The sequence below is a fragment of the Lygodium microphyllum genome, chromosome 17 (assembly GCF_053477565.2).
Source record: "Lygodium microphyllum isolate KBCC chromosome 17, Lygodium_microphyllum_v1.1.10, whole genome shotgun sequence".
Taxonomy (NCBI): domain Eukaryota; kingdom Viridiplantae; phylum Streptophyta; class Polypodiopsida; order Schizaeales; family Lygodiaceae; genus Lygodium; species Lygodium microphyllum.
This window is the reverse complement of record NC_141151.1, coordinates 14810022-14835138: the sequence shown is the minus strand read 5'-3', so window position 1 is coordinate 14835138 and position 25117 is coordinate 14810022. Positions and strand designations below refer to the sequence as shown.

Below are 25117 nucleotides of genomic sequence, written 5' to 3'. Positions count from 1 at the left end.
ACCCCATGATGTCTAAGAGCATAGTCACATGCAACAAAAACAACGATTGTGCGACTAACTTTACCGCAAAATAAACGACTAAAGACTAGGAATTGAAAATGGCAAGGAAATGACACGAAAGTGTCACAGGGCCATGAAATTTGGAGATGATAAAATTTGATTAAGTTATTAATCAAATGTGCAAGCTTGTTTAGCATATGTGATGCACATGGCAGTTATTTCATGGTAACAAGCCAAGGATCACGAGGGTGCAATGGGTGTCAAAGGAAAAAGTTGTGATAAGTTATGCTAGTTGGCCTTTGGCGGGTTAGTTTTGACCCTAGGATAGTTGATTGGCTAATAAGTGTAAGAGGTGACACTAGGAACTAGCATTAATTAATTGATTAATGCTAGTCTAAGGGTCAACAGATGTTGGGAACCACTCCAGGTTGGAAATGACTTAGCTAATTTAATTATGGATGGACACATTTAATATTAGGCAGGGTTAGAAGGGTTAAAATTAATTTTCAAGATTATTTAATTTTGAAAATTAATCAAATGGTTGGATAATACTAAAAAATAGGTTGCCACTTGGCAAAAGTGCCCATGCAAATTGAGAAAACGTTTTTGGGTGCTAGGTCTTAGCCATTGAGTTAGTGTTATAGCTTGGGAGAGAGAGAGTTGTTGGTCCATTTTTTGATCAGAGAACAACCATTTCCTGCAGAAGACAATCATGTGGGGGCCTTAGTAGGTAGGGGGCAACAAGGAGACACCTGCCAACGGCTGGCAATAGCATTGCTGATCAGGTGAATATATTTTGGAGGTGCTTGGTAGTAGGTGATTGCATTAAATACAGGTTGGAGTAGCCAGCAGGCGGATTTTAGGGTTTTCTTGTAAAGAAAATCAGATTTCTCTCTCATCTTGGCTTTCTCTCACCTTCTCCAATCCCTTCTCAGGAGATCTTAGCATTTCTCAGCGTTTTTGAGCAGATCTTAGCTAAATTTGGTGGATAGCAGAGGGATCTTTGCTGTAAACCTTAAATTTCTATAGAAATTAGGTCTAATAGCCACCTCGGGACTTGTGCCAATAGGAGAAGGCATCGTATATTGAAATCAAAACTTGAAATTCGCGGAATTGACAAGTATTTGAGATGCCTGGCCATCCATTGTGAATTGGGGCAACATTTGGCTAGTTGGTAGTTCGATTTGTGCAAGTCCTGGGTGAAAATTAAGGGGCATTTGGCCCAAATTGCTTGCTGATTGTTGTACTACAGGAGGCTTTTGGATTAGCAAAGGAGATTGTGGAATCTCAATTTGTACTCTATGCATCAGCAATTAAAGTTAAAGAAATACTGAAAGGGACGATAGTTTTGGGAGCAACCGAGTGTCTATTGTTTAAGATTGATAAGGTAATGTGTGCATTTCAATTTATGCTCATTTATTAATTGCTGTAATTAAGTGTTTGATTAGGTTTTACCACCCTCTTTGAGAAGGAAAGTTAGTTTTATGGTTCCATTGCCGGGTCACCACTCAATCGCTTGATTTGATGGGCTTGAAGTACTTGATTGCAAGCCAAAGCTTTGTGCTAGTGTTGATTTTTGCTCTCAGCCGAGAAATTACGGCAGTATTTCTTCATTTAGTGAGATGGAATCAAGTACACAATGATGATGCCTCTCAGTGTGGATACTTACATGGGGAAGAAGGAAATGCAATGCCTGAGGCTCAAGACCATGGACAACAAGTTGAAAATATTGCTGTTGGGTAAGATGGAGGGCCTTCAAGGAATAATGAGGTTGATGACCAGCAAAGTAAAGAGGAATTTGATGAGGACTACTTCAAGAATCGAATGGGGACAATGACAAATCTCTTTGCTGAATTGGCAAAGGATTCTCAGTTCACCCAATTTTTGAATGCTTCGAAGAAGGACAGCAAGGGCAAGAAGAAGAAGTCATCTTCTACACCCTCTTTAGGGCATGATGAGATTGATGACCAGCAAAGTAAAGAGGAATTTGATGAGGACCAGTTCAAGAATCGGATGAGGACATTAGCAAATCTCTTTGCTGGATTGGCAAAGGATCCTCAGTTCACCCGGTTTTTGAATGCTTCGAAGGACAACAAGCGGAAGAAGAAGTTATCTTCTACACCTGTAGAACAACAAGGTGCACCGAAGGTAATGTCAAAGCCTTCACTTAAAGTTCCCAAAGATGCTAATGAAGCAAAACAGTTGGTACCTATGAGGTAAGAAATTCAAATGCAAGGCCATCATGGAAGTGCCAATCCAATGGATTTTGGACACCCGGGCATGCATGCTATGATGGGGCAGCCATGATACTTTTCATGCTATGGTTGGAGAGGGATCATATATGAGAATGTATGTACAAATCCCTATGGTATGTAGCAGGGAATGCATGGTGTGCAAGGCCCAATGTACTTGGGCATGGTTGGAAATGTGCAAAACTCTATGTATGACAACATTGGCTTGATGTATTGGGCACAAAGTAGCATGTTTGGTAATGCATCTGCACCCCCGAATGTTTATGGGGCTCAAGGAATGAGTGCTGGTCATGCAAATGCTCCATTTGGTGTTGGTTTTGATGTAAACTCAGCAAATGCACCCTTTTTGCAGCAAGCGGTGTATGACAACTTGACGTAAAGAGGGGCAGCAAAAGACTATGATGAGGGTGGAAAAGCAGTGAAGTTTTAGTCCTTTAGTGGTGCATAAGATAGGCTAAAAGCTTTGACTTTCATTCAGTAGTTTGATGTAGCCTATTCAAGGGGAAATGTCACCGAGTCTTGGAAGATTCGAAAGGTTGTCACTTTCTTGAAGGGGAATGCATTGCAGTGGTGGTTTACTCTTTTGATGCAAGGTATAGCTCGGTCAATGTGGGTACAATTCAAGCAAATGTTTGCATCGAATTGGTTGATAAGTACCTTTGAGGTGGATATCATGATAGCTTGGAACAAACTAGATGCTAAAGAATGTAATAGTTTGAAGTAATACAATAAGTAGTTTTGGGATGCATTGCTGCCCGTCACTTCTTATCACCTCGTACACCTTCATGAGTAAATGGAAAAGTATGTTTGTGGGCCGTGTAAAGGAATTAGGGATTTTTTTATTAAATCCACCATCTCTAGCATGTCAAGCGTCATAGAGGTTGCTACTACAGCAGATACCTTGCTGGCTGGGAAGGATTTGGGCTTTCTAGAGAGGTGGGGAGAAGCCAAATAAAAAGTTATTTAAGATTGAGAAAAGGGGTAGATTTGAAAATTAGCTTGAACAGAGGCCAAAACAACAAAGAATGGACTAAAAAACATTGGCACATAATGTAGGGAATTCATGGTTGCAAATAAATGTTTCATTTGTGAATATGAGAGTTGTATTGCAAGGGACTGTCCCAATAGGCAACTAGCTGGAAAATTAGAAAATTAGGGAGATCCTAAGGGAAAAAAGCCTAAAACATTAGTGGGATTGGTGTTCGATGTTGTTAGTAATCAGCGCAATGATGGTGCTACTTAGTTGTATAGAGCATGGGGTAAAATTAGGGATCAGCATGCATTGATTTTTTGTGATAATGGTGCATGAGCCAACTTCATCTTTGTAGACATGGCAGCTCATTTGCTATGTAGAAATCAAAGAGGATGAGATGGGACCCATGGGGAAAAATGGAATGGCATGTAAAGGCCATGCAGAGCGTGCCACACCACTCATTGGAAAACTTTGGTTGCATACACAGGGATATGTAGACAGTGAATGCCAAAAGATGACGTACCGGCGAGACAGTAGGGTTTGCGGGGAGGAACATAGAATGAACTCGGAAAACATGGAGAAGAGAAGAGAAGAGAGAAGAAACTCTGATGAATGGAATGATAAAGTTCTGAATCATGGAGTGAATGTGATCCAAGGGAACAAGGGTGCCCTAACACAAGGAAGATGATGAAGACAACCATGAACCACAAACTGCAATGTTCTCCTGAAGGGGTGTGAGGGTACTTGAGAGACTAGAGAGAAGAGGTGACGAACTGAATGAATCAGCCATGAGGAATGAATGAGAGAGTGGCCTACAAATAGGTAGAGGAATGAATGAGAGAGTGGCCTACAAATAGGCACAGTTAGTCTAGGATGGCGCCCCTTTTTGGGGCTGCAAACCCTAAACGCAAAATGTAGAAATTCAAAAAATGCAAACTGCGGGTGAAGGGTTTTTCAACATCCCCTCTCAGGCCCAAAAAGGGGAAGAAGAGAAGAGTGAGGTGAAAATGGAATGCTACATGCTGAAGAATGCTCATGCAGCAAGTGCCACTGGGACAGTGTCCCTCGTGGGAAAATTGTTCACTTTCCCAAGCGCCCCAGTACAAAGATGATGAAAATATGCAATGCATAGGAGGAATATCGGACTTTGGGTGGTGCCGAGAACCATAAGGATATGCCCGTACTCAATCTCGGGAGGTGGCTCCATGTTGACCAAGTGACCAAGGCAAGAAGAGAAGAGGAGGAAGAAGATGTAGAGGATTCCTAAGATCTAAGATTTCCACTGGAAAGGGAACCTGCAGTAAAGAACAGTAGACAAAGTAAACGAAACTCAACCTTGGGAGAGAAGCCATTAGCTCCGTGCATCCATGCTAGAAGGAATACAAGGCCTCGGCAGTTGAACCTCTGAAGTCCCGATTTAGATGGCACCTGAAGATCCTGGGTATTAGTAGAAGAGATGACTGGTCGAAGATAGCTACCCCAAGAAAGTAGAGGATGGGTGAAGAACTTTATGTGGAGTAGGTTTTCCCTGTGAGGTGGGAGGTGGAGGGATCCCTTGCTGAAGTCGAAGAAGAAGTAGATGCTCCCTTTGAGGGCAAAGAAATAACATCCCCCTTTGAAGTAGATAGGGAATCCAAAAACTCATGGATCAAGGAATCTGAAATGTCTGATGACGAAGGAAGTGCCGCCGGTCGTGCTGAAGAAGGTATCTAGGGTGTCGAAGAGCTCCCAACAGTAGCCTCTCGAACTTAAGTAGTCAAGGGTGAAGGGTGGGGCTCAGGCTGAGCAATGAGTAGGCAATAGTCGCTACTTCTCAATGGAGCGGACTGGGAAGCTGAAGAAGAGGAAGGAGTCGAGCAGCCATTGTCTCTCGAAGGAGCGGACTAACGAGGAGATGGTATCAAACAATCACTGTCTCTCGATGGAGTGGATTATAGAATTGCGGGCCGTGGTAGCCATAGTTACTTGGAGTTTCGAAAACGGCGAAACACAAACGGTGGGGAAACGGTAGAAACGGAGTTTCGTCTCCAGGAAGAAACGAGGAAATGGAGAAACGTGGATACAAGAAAATATGTAACCCTAATTTAATATATAATATAGATAATAGATGACAATAAGCCACACTTGTCACTTGATCGAGAAATACTTGACATACATGATTAACATACAATTGATTATTGACATTGAAATTGGATACTATCATACTAGGTCGGAGGTCCTAAGTCCTAACTTCTATGAGCTGTTACCTATAGCCTGTACCAATTTCCAAAATCGAAAGATACATCAGGATTCATACAGTCTACTTAAACTTTGAATTGGCAAGTGCCAATCACACTCTAAAGATATTCATAGATCACAATTTAAAGATTAGATCATTACAATTTTCATGTAACATGATAATAGATATACATGAATCACAAAAACACCTGGAGGCTGGATCATATTCATGAATCATGAAAAAAAGATACAAGAGTATAAAAGATAAGTTGATAACTAATGATCCATAAAACACTACGGGTGACGGTCCACTGAGTCCTTAGTCAATGACCATAAACATAAATGATAAGACACAGTCACATAAGAGAGCATCAGGCTGCAGCGTGAGATGGTCACAGCTTCACGAATTAGAATCACGATTCACAGGCTATAACCTACAACCACACTGAAATTTGAGAGAGAGAGAGAGAGAGAGAGAGAGAGAGAGAGAGAGAGAGAGAGAGAGAGAGAGAGAGAGAGAGAGAGAGAGAGAGAGAGAGAGAGAGAGAGAGAGAGAGAGAGAGAGAGAGAGAGAGAGAGAGAGAGAGAGAGAGTGTGTGTGTGTGCTTGGCTTTGGTGTCCTCAGTCGACAAAGGAGCAAGCCCGATAGAGTGGAGAGAAGAAACGTAGGCAGGTGAAAAGTCGAGTGGAATGTGGGAGTCTAGGGGTGCTCACGTTCAAGCCAAAGTTTTGCTCCAAATCGTAGTCTGCAGAAACGCTGTTTCTTGGGCGTTTCTGTTTCTAGAAACGTTGTAGCGTTTCCAAAACGCTAGAAACGGCGTTTCGTGTAAGTGTATCCTAAAATAGGTGGGAGAAGATTGTCCCTGGCATTGCGACGATCTCCTGGAGGTCACAGTGCCAATTGAGCCTCCATGTGCTCAAAAGGACTTAGTGCACATCGGATGCATCTTATTGCCTTGAGCATAGTACTCTGATAACCAATGTAGAACGATCTCTGTGGCCCAGAAAGGAGAGGTTGCACAAGGAGTGCTTGGTGGAAGATGCATATACTGCGGGGGGTGGGGAGCAAAGGTCGAGGTTGACATTCTCTGGTGGGATGACCGTTCTTACCATAGTAGGAACACCGAGTAGATTGGTCATCTGTTGGTAAAGAAGCCATGGATACAAGTGTGCCTTACTGAAGAAGAAAGACGTCAGCCACCATGAACTACGAACCGCAATATCCACCTCAAGGGGTGTGAGGGCAGTGTGAGGCACGAACCGCAATATTCGTCTCAAGGGGTGGGAGGGTATTGGAAGGGCTCGATGTCACAACTCTATAGAAACAGAATTTGTATCCTTTTTCATTAATTTGTCTATATAATGATTTATTAAATTTGTTTTCTTTGCACTAATTAGATATAAAGAAAAGTGCATTGGAGCTGGCCACTGATGAGTGGTCAGAGATTACGGTGGACCCACGCGGTGGGTTAGAGAAAAGATAGTTCACACTTCCATCTATATGGCCCGATTGGGCGCCTGTGACCAGAACTCACGCATATCAGGGTTAGACTCGCACATAGAAAGAATTGATGCCTTGAAATGTGGGCTAGATCCGCCAGAACAGACAGTTACAATCAACAAGATGGCATGATCATGAAATGCTTGTACAATGTGCATGTGTGGGCTGAAAGCTTGAAATGCACATTTCTTTGCATAGGAAAGTCACATGAAGATTCTGATACCGTTTTTGCGATGTACACGGAAAAGGCTTTCATATGACACCCATATTGGGGGGGGGGAGGGGGGGGGAAAGGGGGGTCCCTAAATTTTAGGAGCCTCGAATTAGCCTAAAAATGCTAGTCCTAAAAAATAGAGATGTCATTCTAAAAATAGTAAATTTTGTACTCTGACTGTGCTTATTAAATTTGGTTGTTTCTATTCTTGACAGTATTCAACCCAAAAAGGAAGGCCATAGAGAAGAGACAAGTGTCAAGACACTTGTCACACAAGTTTCCAAGTGTCCCACCACGTGTCACATCTCATGACATGTGGCTGGACACTTGTTTTGTGCTACTCCACTTTCCCCTTTTGTACTAGCTCTTCCCTCTCCTATAAATAAGAGCTCGTTTTTCTTCATTCAGCATCATTTTTCTTTGCTGTAAACTCATGTACAGCACCCACACATAGCCAGAAACTAGCCCCATCATCATCCCCCACTTCTCCATTATCAAATTCCTCCATATTCCCTCTTCTATCACTGCTGATTTACAAGATAGCAAGCTTGTAAATTCATTACAGCACCTTCTTCTTGAGCTCTTTCTTCCATTTTAGCAACAAGAAGCAAGCCCTATCCATGTACTGCTAATCAACGATGAAGAAAGGCTGATTTTCCCTCTTTCTTCTCTTATACTGTAAAGAAATCAGTTCTTATCATTGCATAATAGATAATGCATGTGTGTTTGTACATCTTTGCATGATCTTGTGAGAGTGAGAATTACTTCTCCTCACTCTCAGGTTGATTGTAACTGAGCTCTTTCCTAAGGGTCTTGGGTTGAGCAGAAATACATTGCTTGGGGGGGGGAGGTTTGCCCATCTTCAATCCTCAGTCTTGTCTCAATTACTTTTACATTTTCATGGCTGTAATTTTGTGAGTAATTTTCATTTTCAGCTTTAAGTGTTCATTCTCTTTTATATTAAATCTCGAAAACAAGCGAATATCATAATTGTTAAGCATACTACGTTGTTCGGGGCTTTTACACTGCAAGTGAGCTGCCAGTGGAAGGAGGATGCGACCAGTAGTAAGAGGTTGCAACCAGTAAAAAAAACGCAGGTGAAGAGAGAGAAAGACTAAAAACGCAGGTGAGGAGAGAGAGAGAGACTAAAAACGTAGGCTATAGGAGATAGAAAGACTAAAAACGCAGGGAAAACAACAACAACAATCAATATGCTGAAATCAGCTCCGAACAGTGTGTGATAGGTTGGAAATAGGCGCCAGGATTTTTGTAGACAGCAATGGCTAGCTTGGACCGCAATGTCCTCCGCGTTGGGGTGTGGGCAGCAAGCTGAAATACTTGAAATCTGCAAAAACGAGATTGTTTTCCTAATGAAGAGTGATCAGCAACAGTCGCCTTGCTATAAACAGTTGCAAAGTGCGAGTGGAAGGCTAGGGACAGGTGCCAAATTGTAGATGACAGCAAGGGACAATTGAGTCTGCAATGTTCTCCGCGAAAGGGGTGTGGGCAGCAAGTTGAAAACACCTGAAACCTACAAAAACGTGATTTTGATGTAGCGGAAGAAGAAGAGAAGTGGATGCCGAGCCGACCACCGGTCTTTGCGTTCACTGGAGTGGAGGATCTTTGCCACTATTTGAGTAGATCCAGCTTTGATACCATGCCAAAAGATGCCATACCAGCGAGACAGTAGCGTTTGTTGGGAGGAACACGGAGTGAACTCGGCAAACATGGAGAAGAGAAGAGAAGAGAGAAGAAACTCTGATGAATGGAATGATGAAGTTCTGAATCATGGAGTGAATGTGATACAAGGGAACAAGGGTGCCATAGCACAAGGAAGATGATGAAGACAGCCACGAACCACAAACCGCAATTTCCTTCTAAAGGGGTGTGAGGGTAGTGGAGAGGTTGGAGAGAAGAGGTGAGGAATTGAATGAATCAGCCGTGAGAAATGAAAGAGAGTGTGGCCTATAAATAGGCACAGTCAGTCTAGGATGGCGCTCCTTTTTGGGTCTCAAAACCCTAAACACAAACTGCGGGTGAAGGATTTCTCAACATGACCACAACAAAAACACAAAGAGACAAACACAGACAAAGAGGGCAAAACTCAAACCCTAAACGCAAAACTTAAAAAACTCAAACCCTAAACGCAGAACTCAAAACGCAAACACAGAAACTCAAACACAAACAGAAATAGGGAGAGAGAGAACATAACAGTGAAGTGAATGAATGCTTTAAATGAATGTAAGAGTGTACAGTGTGCTTAAGGGCAGAGCAATGTCGAAGTGTGACGTCCATCGGAGACGGATCCCAAGTCTATGACTACCAGTCAGAGTGTAGGAGTGCTGAATAGTGAATGGCAGTAGACTGATCACCAGAATGCAGTAGTCTGGAGGCTGAAATTTGGTAAACGCAACGGTGTACTATCGATTGGAAGTTGGAAACTGTGCACAGGTGCTGTAAACAGCAGGGCGACAGCTGGAGAAGGTGTGTCGTAGAGTGTCAAGGCCTGCAATGCTGAAAACGCAGGCTAGCTAACCTTGGCGATGATGGGTGGCAGTTGGAGCAGCAGTCTAGGATAGTTTAGAGCAATTGCCAGCAGTTGGGAGCTGTCGCCTACAGCAATGGACAGGCTGAAGATAATGTGGCTACAGTCGATGTTGGATGGATAGCAGATGGAAGCGGGCTGCAGGTTGGAAACTGGGCGCCAATAGCAGCAGAGGGTGTGTGGGCTGGTGTGACCTCCAAACAAGGATGATAACTGAATGGGGGCAGCCTGTCTATTTATAGATATAGAAGGGTGTCCCAAAAATTAGGGTTTTTGGGAGGCCAATGAAACTCTCTTGAACTGCTCCCCTTTTTAGGGTTTTTAATTAATTAAGTGTGTTTTGGGGCTGTTTAAGAGGCTAATCAACAAGTAATGCATGTTTTAGCTCAACACCCCCAAAGAGTTTTTTATTGCTCCATTCGAGGGTTGTGATGTATTGCTTGGAATGCCATGGTGTCATTGTATCCATGCAATGATTGATTCTCGTGCAAAAGAGATCACTAATTAGCATAAGGAAAAGACACTCACACTTGATGTAAAGCTAAAAGGAGAATATATCCTTGTTGTATGTGCAGTTGCGATTCCTAAAGTAATAAAAAATTATATTTCAATGTACTTGGTTTTTACTAAGGATAAAGATGATAGTGAGAATGTTAGGAGCATTTCTAAGTTAGAGAAGAATGGCATGTCATTTTTGAAAATGTATGTTGATTGCTTCTCTTGGTCACTTCGAGGGTAGCTATTACCTGAATGGCATGAAGATCATGGCATATATCTTATCCTTGGAAGTAGCCCATCCAATAAGCCACATACAACGTTAGTGCAGTTGCTAGGAGATAATGAGTTAGGTGAATGAGATGTTAGAAAAATGGCTGATTTAGCTTAGCTCTCCTTTTTGTTCTCCAATGCTTTTGGTGTAGAAAAAGGATGGTTCATGGCATATGTGCATTGATTATCATTCTCTTAACAAGATAAACTAAGATACATAATGTCTTTCATGTTAGTTTGTTGAGGCCTTTTTATGGTGATGTGCTAGATGATATGCTGGCTGAAATTCAGCTTGAGGTTGATGAGTTGAATGAGATTTTGATACTTGAGCAAATCTTGGCACATAAGGAAAGAAATCTTAGAGGTAAAGCTTCTAGGAAATATTTGGTGAAGTTTCAGAATTAATCACCAATGGATGCAAAATGCATGGAAGAGGACGACTTGGTAGACCATTCTTAGTTGTTGTAGCTTTACCTAGATGCCTTTCAATTAGAGCTGACTTTAGTTCGAGCTCAGTCAGGTTCAGCAGCGCAAGGGTCCAGAGTATTACCTGATGCTTAAGGGAAAGGTAGCACTTCGACTCCTCCAAATGTGGACCACTTTTGTATGTTGTGGACCTCGGATGCATTTAGCATGTATCCAAGGTATTATGCTAACAGTATGTCTGTCATGAGGTCACTACTCAATGTACTAGTCACTGTGAGATGTATACAAATGAGTATGGTTATTATTGTGGCTTTGAGACTATACTTTTGCATCAGTTTGGGATCAGTTCAGGCATGAGCTTTTGCCTCAGTTTTGAGATCAAAAGCTCATCAGTTTTTGATCAGTTTGAGAACCGTTTATGGTTACTTTTGGGATAAGTTTTGCATCAGTTTTTGCACTAATTGCTGATTAGTTTTTTGCAGTGAGTCTGTAATCAATTTGAGGTCACATTTGTAGCAGTTTGTGATCAGTTCTCAGATTAGCAAATGATCAATTTATGTTCAGATTATGCTCAATTTTCAATGGTTTACAGTTGGTTCCATGGACAGTAGCATGTTACTCAATGCCATTGATAGTTTTAGCCATAGTTTAGTTAGAAATTGGGTGGGGGCCCTTCTATCTCCCCTTCTCGGGAGGTTACCCATTCTAGTATTGTTCACCCCAGTGGATGCTCAACTGGAAGTTTTCCATAATTGGACTAGCTATCTAGCCCCCAAGGCCTTAAGGTGATAGATGACCTCTGGTCTATCCAATTATGGAAATCTTTTCCATTTGGCCTAGAATTCAAACCTAGTGTCAACTCATCGCTGCTGCACCGATAGTGAGCTAGTTTTCTCTAGCAAGTGTGGATTGCATTTTCAATACCCCCCCCTCAAGTCATACCTTGGTTGTGGTCCTAGTATCAACTCATTGTCGCTGCATCATTAGCGAGCTAGTTTTCTCTAGCAAGTGTGGATTGGATTTCCAACACCCCCCTCAAGCCACACCTTGGTTGAGGTTCTAGTGCCACCCAAGCTTAGCAACGTGAGCTTTGATACCAAGTTAGAAACTAAGTCAGGGCCCTTGTACCTCTCCTTATCTAGAGGTCGTGCATCCCAGTATTGTTCACGCCAGTGCGTGCTTAATTGGAAGTTTCCCATAATTAGGCTAGCCATCTAGCCCCCAAAACCTTAAGGTGATGAATGACCTCTGGTCTATCCAATTATGGAAATCTTCCTCCATTTGACCTAGGATTCAAATCTAGTCTCAACTCATCACCGTTGCATCGATAGTGAGCTAGTTTTCTCTAGCAAGTGTGTATTGCATTTCCAACAAGTTTATGCTGAGTTTATGCTTTACTATGGTTGTGAAGTTAGAAAAGTTGAGAAACATGAGTTATGGATACATCCAATGGGTTTCTAGCAATAGTTTTGGACTATTTCTCAGTATTATTTGACGTTTATGCAGGCTAGAGATTTTTAGTAGGCTTTGGGGCATATAGCATGGTTAGACAACAGTGGCCAATGTTGTGATTGTGATGCCTTATGGAAATTCTAGTGCACTATGTTTTTCCTTTGGCACAATGCAATGCAATCGAAGACTATTGCAGGGATTTTAAGGGGGAGGTTTGTCACATGGATGTGAAATTTTGAGATGCTTTAATTTTACTGATAACATTTGATTAAGTTACTAATCAATATGCAAGGTTGTTTAGCACATGTGATGCACATGACAATTATTTCATGGTAACAAACCAAGGACCCCAAGGATGCAATGAGTGTCAAAGGCAAAAGTTGTGATAAGTTATGGGAGCTGGACTTTGGGGGTTAGTTGGTGTTAATTTTGATCCTAGGATAGTTGTTTGGCCAATAAGTGTCAGTAGTGGCACTAGGAACTAGCATTAATTAATTAATTATTGCTAGTCTAAGGGTTAAGAGAGGTTGAAGACCACTCCTGGTGGCAAATGGCCTAGCCAGTTTGATTATGGATGGACACATTTAGTTTTAGGTAATGCCAAAAGGGATGAAATTAATTTTCAAGGTCATTTTATTTTGAAAATTAATTAAGTGGTTGGATAATGCTGAAAAATGAGTTAAAAAGGTTGCCAATTGGCAAAAATATCCATGCAAATTGAGAAAACGTTTTTTGGGATTGGGTCTCAGCCATTCAATTGCTTTTGCAAAGAGAGAGAGAGAGAGAGAGAGAGAGAGAGAGAGAGAGAGAGAAATGAAATGATATATTAACATCTACAAAAGGTCAAAATGACCTATGAGACCATGAGTTACAATCATGTGTATGATGGTACAACTGTCTGGGTAAAATATGTAGCACAAAGCAAAATAAGAAAGGAAACTAACTATGGCTATGTGTAAACATAGAGCTCTATCTAGTAACAATGAGCTCCAAATGGTACAATCTCATGTGGGTATGGAGGGCCTAGCTTCGAGCAATAATCCCTTGTATCTGCCTATGAAGGTGTCGTCGGTGTCTGTGTCGAGACCTAGGACGTCTGGATTGGCTAAGCTGAATGGCTCGATCAATCAATACTCCTTGTCTCTGTGTGGACCGTGGTGGATCAATCAATACTCCTTGTCATTGTTACTAGATAGAGCTCTATGTGTAAACATAGAGCTCTATCTAGTAACAATGAGCTCCAAATGGTACAATCTCATGTGGGTATGGAGGGCCTAGCTTCGAGCAATAATCCCTTGTATCTGCCTATGAAGGTGTCGTCGGTGTCTGTGTCGAGACCTAGGACGTCTGGATCGGCTAAGCTGAATGGCTCGATCAATCAATACTCCTTGTCTCTGTGTGGACCGTGGTGGTGGGAGAGGCTCTCGTGTGGATTGTGGCTGTAACTGTATTGAAGTCTTTGAGTCTCCTTTGCAAAGAAGTCTGTGAGCTGCCTTTGCGAAGGGGCTCGGTGTCCTGGAGCAGTTGTACTCCTGAGGTGCATGCCATGAAGCCATTGTATCTCAAGAAGAAAGAGGCCAAGGCATCACTGATCGGTAAAATCCATGACTATGGATAGTGGTCCAAATTCGTCTCTAAAGAGACAGTGAAAACGACCACGGACCTCATAATACGCTGGGCAGTGGCATATATAATGCTCCTCTGTCTCTGGATCTAATTGGTATATCTGGCATATGAGAGAGAGAGAGAGAGAGAGAGAGAGAGAGAGAGAGAGAGAGTTTATGAAAAAAAAGAGAGAGAGAGAGAGGCTGGTCCGTTTTCTGATCAAAGAACAACAATTTGCTGCAGAGAAGAGAGTCATGTGGGGGCCTTAGCAAGCAGGGGATAATAGGGAGACACCTTCCAAGGGTTGGCAAATGATCAGGTGACAACATTTTGGAGGTGCTTGGTAGTAGGTGATTGCATTAAATGCAGGCTGGAGCAGATAGTAGGCAGATTGTAGGGTTTTTTTGCGAAGAAAATCAGATTTCTCTCTCATCTTGGTTTTCTCTCACCTTCTCCAATTTAGGAGATCTTAGCATTTCTTAGTCATTTTGAGCAGATCTCAGCCAAATTTGGTGGACAGCAGAGGGATCTTTGTTGTAAATCCTAAATTTCAGCAAAAATTAGGTTTAGCAACCACCTTGGGACCCGTGCCAATAGGAGAAGGCATTGTACACTAAAATCAACATCCGAAATTTGTGGAATTGACAAGGATTTTTGATTCGAGGCCATCCATTGTGAATTGGGGCGACATTTGATCACTTGGTGGTTCCATTTGTGCAAGTCTTGTGTGAAAATGAAGGGGCAATTGGCCTAAATTGCTTGCTGATTGTTTTTACAACAAGAGGCTTTTGGATTAGCAAAGGAGATTGTGGAATCTCAACTTGTACTCAATCCATCAGCAATTAAAGTTAAAGAAATACTGAAAGGGGTGCTGGTTTTGGGGTCAATTGAGTGTCTATTGTAAAAGATTGATAAGGCAATGTGTGCATTTTAGTTCATGCTCATTTATTAATTGTTGTAATTATGTGCTTGACTAGGTTTTGCCACCCTCTCCGAGAGGGAAGGCTGGTTTCAGAAAGTGTTAAATATGCACAATCTTTCTCTATTAAAAATGTGAAATAGACAAGTTCAAGAAGCACACTAACATAATTGCCAAAGATAGTAGGAAAGTCAGCTAACAAGCATCAGATTGAAGAAACCTTTGGGTGATACTTTGGCCAAACATTAGGAAGCGGGTGAAAGAGAAATCACAATGGAAACTGATGGGAAACAACGTTTTTGAGGAAAAGTATAGGAAATAGTGTTTGGTGTGGCTATGTCTAGGAGACCAATGCGATTGCTGCTGCTGCGAGGTATCATTTTTGCTGCTCTGCCCTGCCCTGGCTGCTCCAGATGCGGAGTGGAGGCTTGGCTACTGCTCTAGAGACATGCTGCTGCTGCATCTTGCTGATGTGTATCCACATCTTGCTGCTCTAGCCCCAAGAAGTCATCAAGACACCCGCAGCTGCTGCTGCATTTTGCTGCATGGAAGCTGCTTTGCAGTTGTCATCATCATCTGTAGCTTGCACCCTCTTGAATGACCCTAGAACAACTGGGGTTAGGCTGTCCCACCCTCCTTGCAGAGCCGATCTGTCAAGTACAAGACACTCATTCAGCATCCCTCAGCTTGCTGCCATGAGAGACAGTGGCTTGTTGGACCTCCCTCTGTTCCTTGCACATCCCTTGTATCACATACTTTCATATATGCAGCTTGTCCATTAAATCTCACTCCATTCATTATCTTTTCATTTTTGATTTCATTTGTTAGTTGTATTGTTGCTCATACATTGTACATTTTCTTTGAAAAATACTAGTGTATCCATACATATGGGGAAGGAGGCAATGTACAACATTTGAGGCTTTTGTGGTTAGTGACTAGAGAAAACTTATTTCCGACCAGTTAGTGTCTCCATAGCTTGAGAGCATGAATCACAGCTAATAGTTCCAGATTATGGGTAGCTTAGTTCCTCTCACGAGTCTTTAACCTCCTTGAAAAATAAGCTACAAGATGACCTTCCTACATAAGCACGTAACCCAATGCAAGAGAGCGTGCAACTGTATTAGTCAATTGCTCGTTGGACCTGGCTGTACACAGTCTTTGTACTAGACTTCTTTCTTGAGTAAAATCTATGGGATACTGGATTAAAAGGATAATACAACGATACTGGACTGACTGTTTACTTAGTCCTTGTATTAGATTTCACTCTTGAGTAAAGTTCACAAGATACTGGATCAAAGGTATGCTACAAGTTTAAGTTACACCAAGTCTTTGGACGATGTTAATGATATATCACTCCTTAAGTATGCATTGGAAGTAACTGCTAGTGTTCAATCAAGGGACAAAGATTTGCTGATGGAAGCCTGTTTGGTTTGAGACTGTTGAAGCTCTGATGAAGTGTAGTTCCTCCCCTGGTTGTGAGCTCTGATGAACTGTAGTTCTTGTCTGATTTTGAAAGTTAGCTCACTGCTGTACAGGACTGAGTCAAAATTGTTACAGTTTCCTGCCTAACCTTGGTTCTTGGTAGAGTAACACATGCATTGTTAATTGCTCTTTCCTAAGTTCTCATAAAGTTTGCAGGGCATTCCAAACCTCATTTGGTATCATTAAACCCTTGACAACTTATCTTATAAGGCCATTTCTACAAGTGTGAATGGGTGTTTAACTTGGAGTTGATTGTTTGTAGGTCATTACAAGTGGGCTCTATCCCGCTTGTTTGATGAGTGGAACTTCAACCGAGTTATTATATTGGAAGGTAGTTGGAGATGAAAGGATATGGCTATCAGATACTTTAACATCAAGTCTATGGAGATCCTCCTGATAACCTTTTGACTTGTTCAAAGCAGATGATATGGAGATTGCACCTGATTTTTTTAGTTATTTTGAGGCAGCTTCTAAACTTCTAGAAATTGACAGGTTTGTGAATTTGAAATTGCCCACTACTTGCAAGGTTGGTTTCCTTTGAGAGTTCGGTACTGATTGGATTCAGTTGGTTTTGGGACTTAAGGTCACTTATAGCTGTTTCGTCTTGGAATGATAATGGACAAAAGCAATTTGTCCAGGATTCTGGTAAGAATTGGTAAACTCTGTTATTCAGTTTAGCAGAGGCGTGGCATTTTCCAATAGTATCTTTAAAGTTTGCATTTTCTAGCTGTTGAAATTTATTTATGGAGATGCCTCACATTTTATGATCAAGTTATAGAAAAGAAGGAAGTGGTTATATCAAGGCATGATCCTACATGCATTGGCTGGTTATATATATCTTTTCTAAGCATGAAACCCACAGTTGGTTGGGTAGTAATCACTGATTGCTAATATGTCAGGTTCGAAGCAGTCCAAAATACATGAATGGGATAAGTGTGTAGAGCTTCTCCTAACAGTAACTGTCTTTGGTTTGCAGAGGCTCTGTATAGGTCAGACTTCTTCCCTGGTTTGGGCTGGATGCTGACGAAAGATTTATGGAAAGAATTGTCTTTAAAATGGCCCAGAGCATATCCTCTGTATTCTAGATTGCCATCTGTTTACATTTTCATCTGTGTTTTGTGATTGCGCATTGCCTTTTACCTTAATGATCACACTTACTGGGATGACTGGCTGAGGCTTAATGAGACACGTAGAGGTCGCCATTTCATCCGGCCTGAAGTCTGCAGGACTTACAATTTTGGAGAACATGTATGCCCTGCCTCTAAACCAGCAATTTCACCATATGCTATGTACAAAAGTCAACCTCAATACTGAAGCAATGAATCAAGATACTATGAAGATTTATCTTTGTTTTCATGCAATAGACAATGTTTAGAATCAAACTAATAATTTGTATGCATGCCTTATCAAAGATCTTGAATGATCTACCTTGTATGAATGTTTGTGATATGCCATTTTAAGTTTATTGAAGTGAAGGATAGCTCAGCTTATAGGCCTAATTTTGAAGTTACTATTGGAGCAGCACATGAAACAGAACCCTTTTCTCTGTTAAAATTGTTTCGTGCCTTGGTCAATTAAATATACCTGGGATGTGAGATGTGAGAGGATGCACAAAGATCGAAGCTCAGCTCAGAGTACAGTTGACAGTGAAGAGTGTGTGTGAGATTAAAGACATGACTCCCAATACAATAATCAAAGAGTGTAATGTGCAAATACAAAGTACGACCCTTAAACCTTAGGGTTGCTAAGGTGTGTTCACACCCGAAAGGTGTGAAACACGATAAGTGCCTAAAACTGTAATATAGGCACATAAAATAAAAGAAATAAATATTGGGGGAAGAAACTCTCGTATGGAGAGTAAAAAGTGCCCTGGTGTCCTACTAAAGATCACGGATACTCCTCTGTGAGCGTAGGCATGAGTCAAACCCAACAAACCCCCTTGGAGTGAAGAGTGATCAAGATATAAGGGTCATCCACCAAAGGAGATCAAATTTAAAGCATTTCGAAATGCTTCAAATTTTTCATGAGGAAGAGCTTTGGTGAAGATGTTTGCCACATTACTGGTCGTAGGACAATAGACAAGGTTGATATCACCTCCATGTAGCCTCTCTCTAACAAAGTGATAATGGATCTCAATGTGTTTCGTGCGTGCATGAAACACTGGGTTTTGTGCCACTGTAATGGCACTCTAACTATGTCAGTGAAACAAAGGAGTAGCCTCCATGACATGTACATCCAAATCAGCTAACAATTGTCTAAGCCATACACGTTCAATTGTGGTAGTGAAATCTGCCTTGTATTCGGCTTCACATGATGATGTGTCAACAATGGATTGTTTCTTGCTAAGCCAAGAGTGCAAGATGAGCCAAGAAAGAAACAATTACCACTAGTAGAGTGACGTGAATCAAAATCACCAGCGCAATCTAAATCATTGTAAGCATGTAGTTGTAGCGGTCCCCCCTTGGCATAAAGCAATCCAAGAGTCCTAGTACCCTGCAAGTAACGAAAAACACGCTTCATAGCTTGCCAATGTGATATGCGTGGCTAGTGTATATATCTTCTCAGGGCTGAAACTGCAAACTGAATGTTTGACCTTGTGTGGCATAAGTAAATGGTATTAATTTTGGCATACCAAGCTCGGGGAGCTTGCTTCAAACCATACAAAGCCTTTTTCAGCTTGCATACCAAGTGTTTGGATTCCTCAACTGCAAAACCAATGGGTTGTTGTACATATACTTCTTCTTGTTCCCCATGTAAAAATGCAGTCTTAATATAAAGCTGGTGCATAGGCCAACCACAATGGGCAGCCAAAGCAACCATAGACCGGATGGTAGTCATGCGGGATGGAGTAAATGTCTCCTCATAGTCAATGCCTTTCTTTTGTACGTTGCCTTTGCCCACAAGCCTGGCCTTATATTTGTCAATGGATCCATTTGCATTCCTTTTTAGCTTTTAGACCCAATTTGTACCAATTGCTTTCTTTTAAACAAGAAAGATCACTAAATCCTATGTTTTTTTGCAAATAAAGTGTGGCTAATTATATTACTTCAAAAAAAATCCTGAATACAAAGAAGTGCTTATGCTGAACAGACTAGCTAGAGCTAATGCAGAGTTACAGATATATTAAGTATACAAGCCTCTTAGGGTGGTCTAGGAGGGTATGGGGGCAAGAAGCCATGGAGGGGGGGTGTATCGCCATCTAGGGCTGCTTGCTTGCGTTATGAAAAACAGGTCTTGGCCGCCCCAAGTGTGCATGAAATGAGAACAGAGCTCCTAATGAGCTCGAGACTCGCCCTGCACCTGGTCCCATTGACCACGGAAGGAGTGGATGATGGAGGTCGAGAGCTTTGCCAAAGTTGCCTGTACTGAGAGTCTCTCCCTATCAAAAACCTCCTGACACCGTGCCTTCCATATGTGCCATCCAATAAGACTCCCTACCATCTCCCATACCTCAGAACGGTCTGCTTTGGGCTCCAATACCTAGTGGATGGGTAGAGCCTCCAAACTGACCACTGTGCAAGACCCATCCTCAATGATGAAGATCGTGTGTTGCATCTCGGGCTCATACAAAAGGTGACGGCCCTGGCTGACTGCCTGCTAGCAAAAAGCTCCCCATGAGATACATCCCAGGCTGAGTGCTATACAACGGAGAATGCGGTATGCTCCTCTCCACACAGGCTGCGCTAGCTCATATAACCAAAGGCAGTGCTTTGGAGTTTCTAGAACCTGCTGTGTGCAGCGTTTACAACCCCCACCCTTCTGCATCTAGGCCAACCAACTTCCCATCGCTAGACCTCCATGTGCCAACAGCCATACGAAATATGAGACCCTCCTTGGCCTCCAGCTGTCCCATAGGTGGCGCCAGAAAGTCCGTCGGAAAGCATCCGTGATACTGTGCTCCTTCTAGTACCTGCTATGCGAAGGCACCTAGTCCATATCCTCCTGCATCAGTATGTGTCTGCCAATCCTGGCTGTGTACTCCAAGAACCTCGGTGGCTTCTTGGCGATCGCAGTGGCATGCCATAACCACTCTCTAGGGTCCACTTCAGCTCATCAAGTGGCCTGCCCTCCCAAATCCAGAGGCGCTACTCTCAGAGCTTCTCCCAGAATACATAAGGTTCCAGATGCCATGTCTTTCCTTGAAGGCCAACCATTTGAATTCTCCTCCACGAAAGGACACATAACCCCTTATCCTGTTGCCCTCTGTCAAGGACAAGACGCCTCCCCCTCCTGCACGGTGAAGAAAGCTCTATGTGGGGCGTCGCCCACTCTACCTGCCACCTGTAGGGGGATGCCTGTTGGTGAAAACCTAGTGGCCCATACCCACCGGGCTCTACTGACTCTCATATCAAGGGATCAAGCCACTCCTAAGGTATTGCTGCGTCAATCTTCCTTCTCCTCAACTCCACTCTTCTTTGGCAACCTGATGCCCGCTGCAACACTTCTGATCCACTCCTTACAGAGGCCTTGCCACACAGGAAGCAAGCTGCGTAGGAAGGAGGATCTGGGGAGCATGGCTTGGGATGTCGTAGGAAGGAGGATCTGGGGGGCGTGATCTGGGATGTTGTGAAGATCCATCTCAAGGACTGCCTCCAGTCCCCACCAAGCCTCAATTTACACTCCTAGAGACCCTCTTGCAATAGGACCTTCCATGTCTGACCTCCTGATGTGAGATCGTGGATTACTAGCTTGCCCAAAAGGGCTAGACTCTGATACTCTGGGTCTATGATCCCAAGCCCCCCAAGCCCTCCCACTGACACCGATGCCGGATGATGGTCGCCCATGCCACCTTGGCCCGAGAGTCCGTGAAACCATCAGACCCGGCCGAGAGAAAATTCCGCACTAGGCGGCAAAGTTGCACTACATAGGATGAACAGAAGCACCAACACGAGGTGATGTACCAAGCCATCGCTAGGAGAACTTGGTTAACCACCAGGGCTCGGCCCGCTAGGGAAAGATGAGTTGTACTCGAGTAGGTCAACTTCCTTTGAATAGAGTCGATGACTGGAAGAAATTGCTGGGCAGGAGTGATGTTGAGTCCCACTTGGGATCCCAGGTAAGAGATGGTTTGCCCTCTGTACACCCATCTAAATCCCAAGTGGACGCCCCACTCCGTGTTGGAGTTCGGGTCCGTCAGGAAACTGATTGACTTTCGCCAGTTGATTTTTGCTCCCGCTGTTGTGCAGAACACCTCAAGAGTTAGTCTCGCTCTCTCCAATATTAGCTTATCGTCCTCTATGTAGAGTGTTGTATCATTTGCATACTCTGAGTCTAACAGCTCTGTTTCCTCTCTCACCAGAAGTCGGAGGCCACATAGCCCGCTCGCATGCGACTTGAGGAAGTGCGGCATTGCCTCTGCAAAGAGTAGGAAATGATAGGGGGCTAGGGGGCAGCCCTGCTGGATTGAAATCTCCAACGAAAACTCCTCCCCTTGCCTGCCACCTATGAGAACCTTGCTGGTAGCCGATCTATAAAGTGCAAGGACCTTGTGGATCCATGCCTGGGGAAAGCCCAACCTTAACATGGTGCCCTCTAAGAAGTCCCATTCAACCCTGTCATAGGCTTTCTCAAAATCCAGGAGTAGAACCGCCAATCCCTGACCACTGTGCTGGGCCCGCTCTGTCACCTCAAAGAAGGTGAAGACATTGCCTAGGATGCTCCTATCTTGGACAAAGCCTGTCTGTGTATCATGAATGATGTTTGGAAGCACAGGGCGGAGTCGCCTACCAATCATCTTTGCCAGTGCCTTGTAGGCTACTGACAACAGGGTTATCGGTCTCCACTGGGATAGCTCCAACCGGTTTCCCCCTTTAGGGAGGAGACTGATAAGACCTGCCGATAGACTCCGTGGCATTCGTCCTGAGCTGAAGATCTCCTGAAAGGCTAGCAGTAGGGGGTCCTTCACCACCTCCCAGTAGGTAGCAAAGAAGGCCTTAGAAAGACCATCCTCTCTTGGGCATTTTTGCCTGTCTTGTGCATGAAAAGCCTTCTCTAATTCCTTGTCTGTGAAGGGTCTAGGAGGGAGTGACCCATCTCCTCTGTGACAAGGGACGGGATGTGGTCCCAAATCTGCTGTCTATAACCCCCTCTCATGGCTGAGACCACCTCTTGTTGGAAAAGGTGTCTGTAGTAATCTGTGGCAATCTCAATCATCTCATCTGGGCTAGAGTGAATCCTTCCATACCAGTAATCTGTGGCAATCTCCATCATCTCATCCGGGCTAGAGTGAATCCTTCCATACTAATCTCGGAGGCTGTGAATCTGATCTCCTAAAATGCAAGGTTGATGCACCTCGAAAAACTCCCTGCACATCGTGTCCCCCTTCCGTGCCCAAAAAGCTGCTGAGGTATGGAAGGAGAACTCCGAACGCTTGACCTCGAGGCCGGCGAGAGCTGCTCAAGTGCGCACCTCTTGTGCGTGGAGAGTGGGGTCGCCTGGGGTCTCTTGGAGAAGTCTCTGCGTGGCTGCTAGGTCTCGTCGGAGTGCTCTCTTCTCCTCCTAGCTTTGCTGCTGGCGTGTAGGGCTCCCTCCTAGCAAATCCTGCTCGACTTGGCTAAGATCTCTACAACCTCCTCTGCTCAATTTTCCTCTTCACCTCCTCCCTCTTGTAGATCGAGTCATGGATCTGACAGGATTGTGTGTCCAAGGCTTTAACTGGGGGATCAAGTGTTAGGAGGACGGGGCAGTGATTAGAGAGAGTGGTGCCGGCCAACTGCCCTACCCGGCCTCTAGGAGAATACCCCTACTCTCCCACATAGAACTTGTCCAGCCGCTCCAGCAAAACTCCGCCCAGCCGCTTGTATCCCCAAGAGAAGTCCAATAACCTCTCCCTGTTGTGGAAAGTTGGGTCCCTCCAGGCGTCGCATGCTCCTACTGTGAGGAGGAAGACCTCCCATGCCTCCCGCTCCTCCCCTGTAATACCCTAGTAGTTTTTGCCTTTGCCCTCTGCTGGTCCTTTGGGGCCTTCAGGTTGAAGTCTCCTCCAACAATCTAGGAGTCCACCTCTGGGAGTCTTGTTGTGATCTCCACCTAGAACTTGCTGCGTGTCCTAACCTCTGTAGGGGCATAGCATAGTTGTCAGGTACAAAAAGTACGATACGATAAAATACGGTTCTAAATGGTACCTGAAGATTTTATAAGATATGGTACGATATTAGTACGAAAAAAAATAATTAACTTCATTTTTTTAAAAACTATAAATAATAGAACACATGTTTAAAGTGAAACTAGCAGTGCCATTACAAAATATGTTGAATACATGAGGTAAAAAGCCCTCGCAATCACATGCGAGCAGCAAACATGTGGGCAATGGTACAGTGTACTGGATACACCATACAATCATCAATGAGTGAAACTGGATACAATCATCAGTGATAGTACTAAGTAGATACAAAAAGGTGAGACTCGAGAGAGCCGAGGCCTAGAAGCTAGGATGACTCATGAGGCATCACTATCATCAGGATCATCATCATCATCATCATCAGAGTGCTCATCAAGAGAGTTTGAAGATGACTCCTCATCATCGAATGATGAGGCACTCTCATACTCATCCTCACTGATAAGGTTACCATCATCATCAAATGATGGCTCCCTAGGTAATGACGGTCTAATTGTAGGCAAGGGGGGAATGTCATCATCAGGGATTGGACGAGAGCTACTAGAGCCCCGCCTCTATATGTCTACAAACTACCTGAACCACCCCTCGTCGATCTCGGAGGGCGCCGAATGACCATGCTCCTGCTGGCAACTCGAATTCCTCGCCCACGAGCATGCTGACTACGAGTGTCACGGGTGTCTGCTGCTATGAGCTCTCTATAGAGCTCTGCAAAGATCTGGTCCTCCTCCTCATCGACCTCTTGATGTACACTTGCAAGAGTGTTGCCCGTCAACTTGAATGTATCAACATTCACCTACACAATGCACATAAGATAATAGATTATAAATACTAAATTGTTGAGTATAATACTGTAAAGTAACAAGTTGAAACCAATAAATTTAAAAATTAAACTTGACTTATTGTTTTATGGTCAGGTGTTTACCTGCTTTGGACTACCCATACTCATCATGGCCTTCATCATGCGCAAGTTAGTGCGGCAATAGACTAGCCGCTCTAACTGTCGTGTGCTAAGACGATTGCGAATCTTCGTGTGAATGAGAGAATAGGCACTCCGGTTTCTCTCACATGCACCCGAAGAGCAATCTTGCGCAAGGACTCTCATGGCCAAGGGCTGAAGAGTCTCCAGCACATATCCAAACTTTTGCCACCAAAATAGAGGCTTTACAAGTGACTCCCTTCTCCAACAAGTGGGAGAAGAAAATGCCACATGTTCTCTCTGATCTGCATAGCATCCAAGCTCCTCTAGGACTGTGTTGTGGTCATCTATGGGGACCACACGAGTCAAATATGCAAGCTGATCTGACCGGAGCTCTCTGTCATCCATGATCGCCGGCGACTTGTAGGCCGGATGCACCAATGCTGCAAAACCATGGATGGGCCTATGCATCCATGCCCATCTCCTCTCTGCTATCTCTATGATGTATGCATGCTGAGAATTTGTGATCATTGTGCAAGTCCGTATCTCCACCAATGCCGCTCTGAAGAAGTGAACGAGAAGGCCCATGGTGGACCCCTCACAATCAGTCATGCGCAACACCCTATAAAAGGGAGTCACGGCAATCACAATGGCACGGACTTTCTGCCAAAACTGCTCATCAAGGCACAGCCGCTGCGTGGCTTTCGCCTGCTCTGTCTCATGCTCATCC

General features: G+C 43.6%; 2 protein-coding genes across 2 annotated transcripts in view; one reads left to right on the top strand and one right to left on the bottom strand.

Moving 5' to 3' along the window:
• Positions 1–25117, top strand: part of CGL1 (alpha-1,3-mannosyl-glycoprotein beta-1,2-N-acetylglucosaminyltransferase) — a 162524-nt gene that overhangs the window by 71146 nt on the left and 66261 nt on the right. The window contains exons 10-14 of the mRNA XM_087697038.1: positions 16617–16685; positions 16777–16846; positions 16938–16999; positions 17331–17421; positions 17509–17602. Coding sequence (XP_087553164.1) covers positions 16617–16685; positions 16777–16846; positions 16938–16999; positions 17331–17421; positions 17509–17602 — 386 coding nt within the window. The remainder of the gene's footprint in view (positions 1–16616; positions 16686–16776; positions 16847–16937; positions 17000–17330; positions 17422–17508; positions 17603–25117) is intronic.
• Positions 23635–24981, bottom strand: LOC148021593 (uncharacterized). The gene is made up of 3 exons (XM_087698056.1): positions 24394–24981; positions 24045–24264; positions 23635–23708 (listed from the first exon to the last, which is right to left on the bottom strand). Exons 1-3 carry the CDS (start codon positions 24973–24975, stop codon positions 23635–23637), a joined length of 876 nt encoding a protein of 291 aa, XP_087554182.1. The 5' UTR covers positions 24976–24981.

Bases quoted from the DNA above. Each gene is read 5' to 3' on its own strand.
- LOC148021593 (XM_087698056.1), bottom strand. From the start codon at position 24,975: ATGGGCCTTCTCGTTCACTTCTTCAGAGCGGCATTGGTGGAGATACGG. The intron at 24,265-24,393 runs GTAAACACCTGA...TGCATTGTGTAG, and splicing joins GTATGGGTAGTCCAAAGCAG to GTGAATGTTGATACATTCAA. The intron at 23,709-24,044 runs GTAGTTTGTAGA...GATTGTATCCAG, and splicing joins ATCGACGAGGGGTGGTTCAG to TTTCACTCATTGATGATTGT.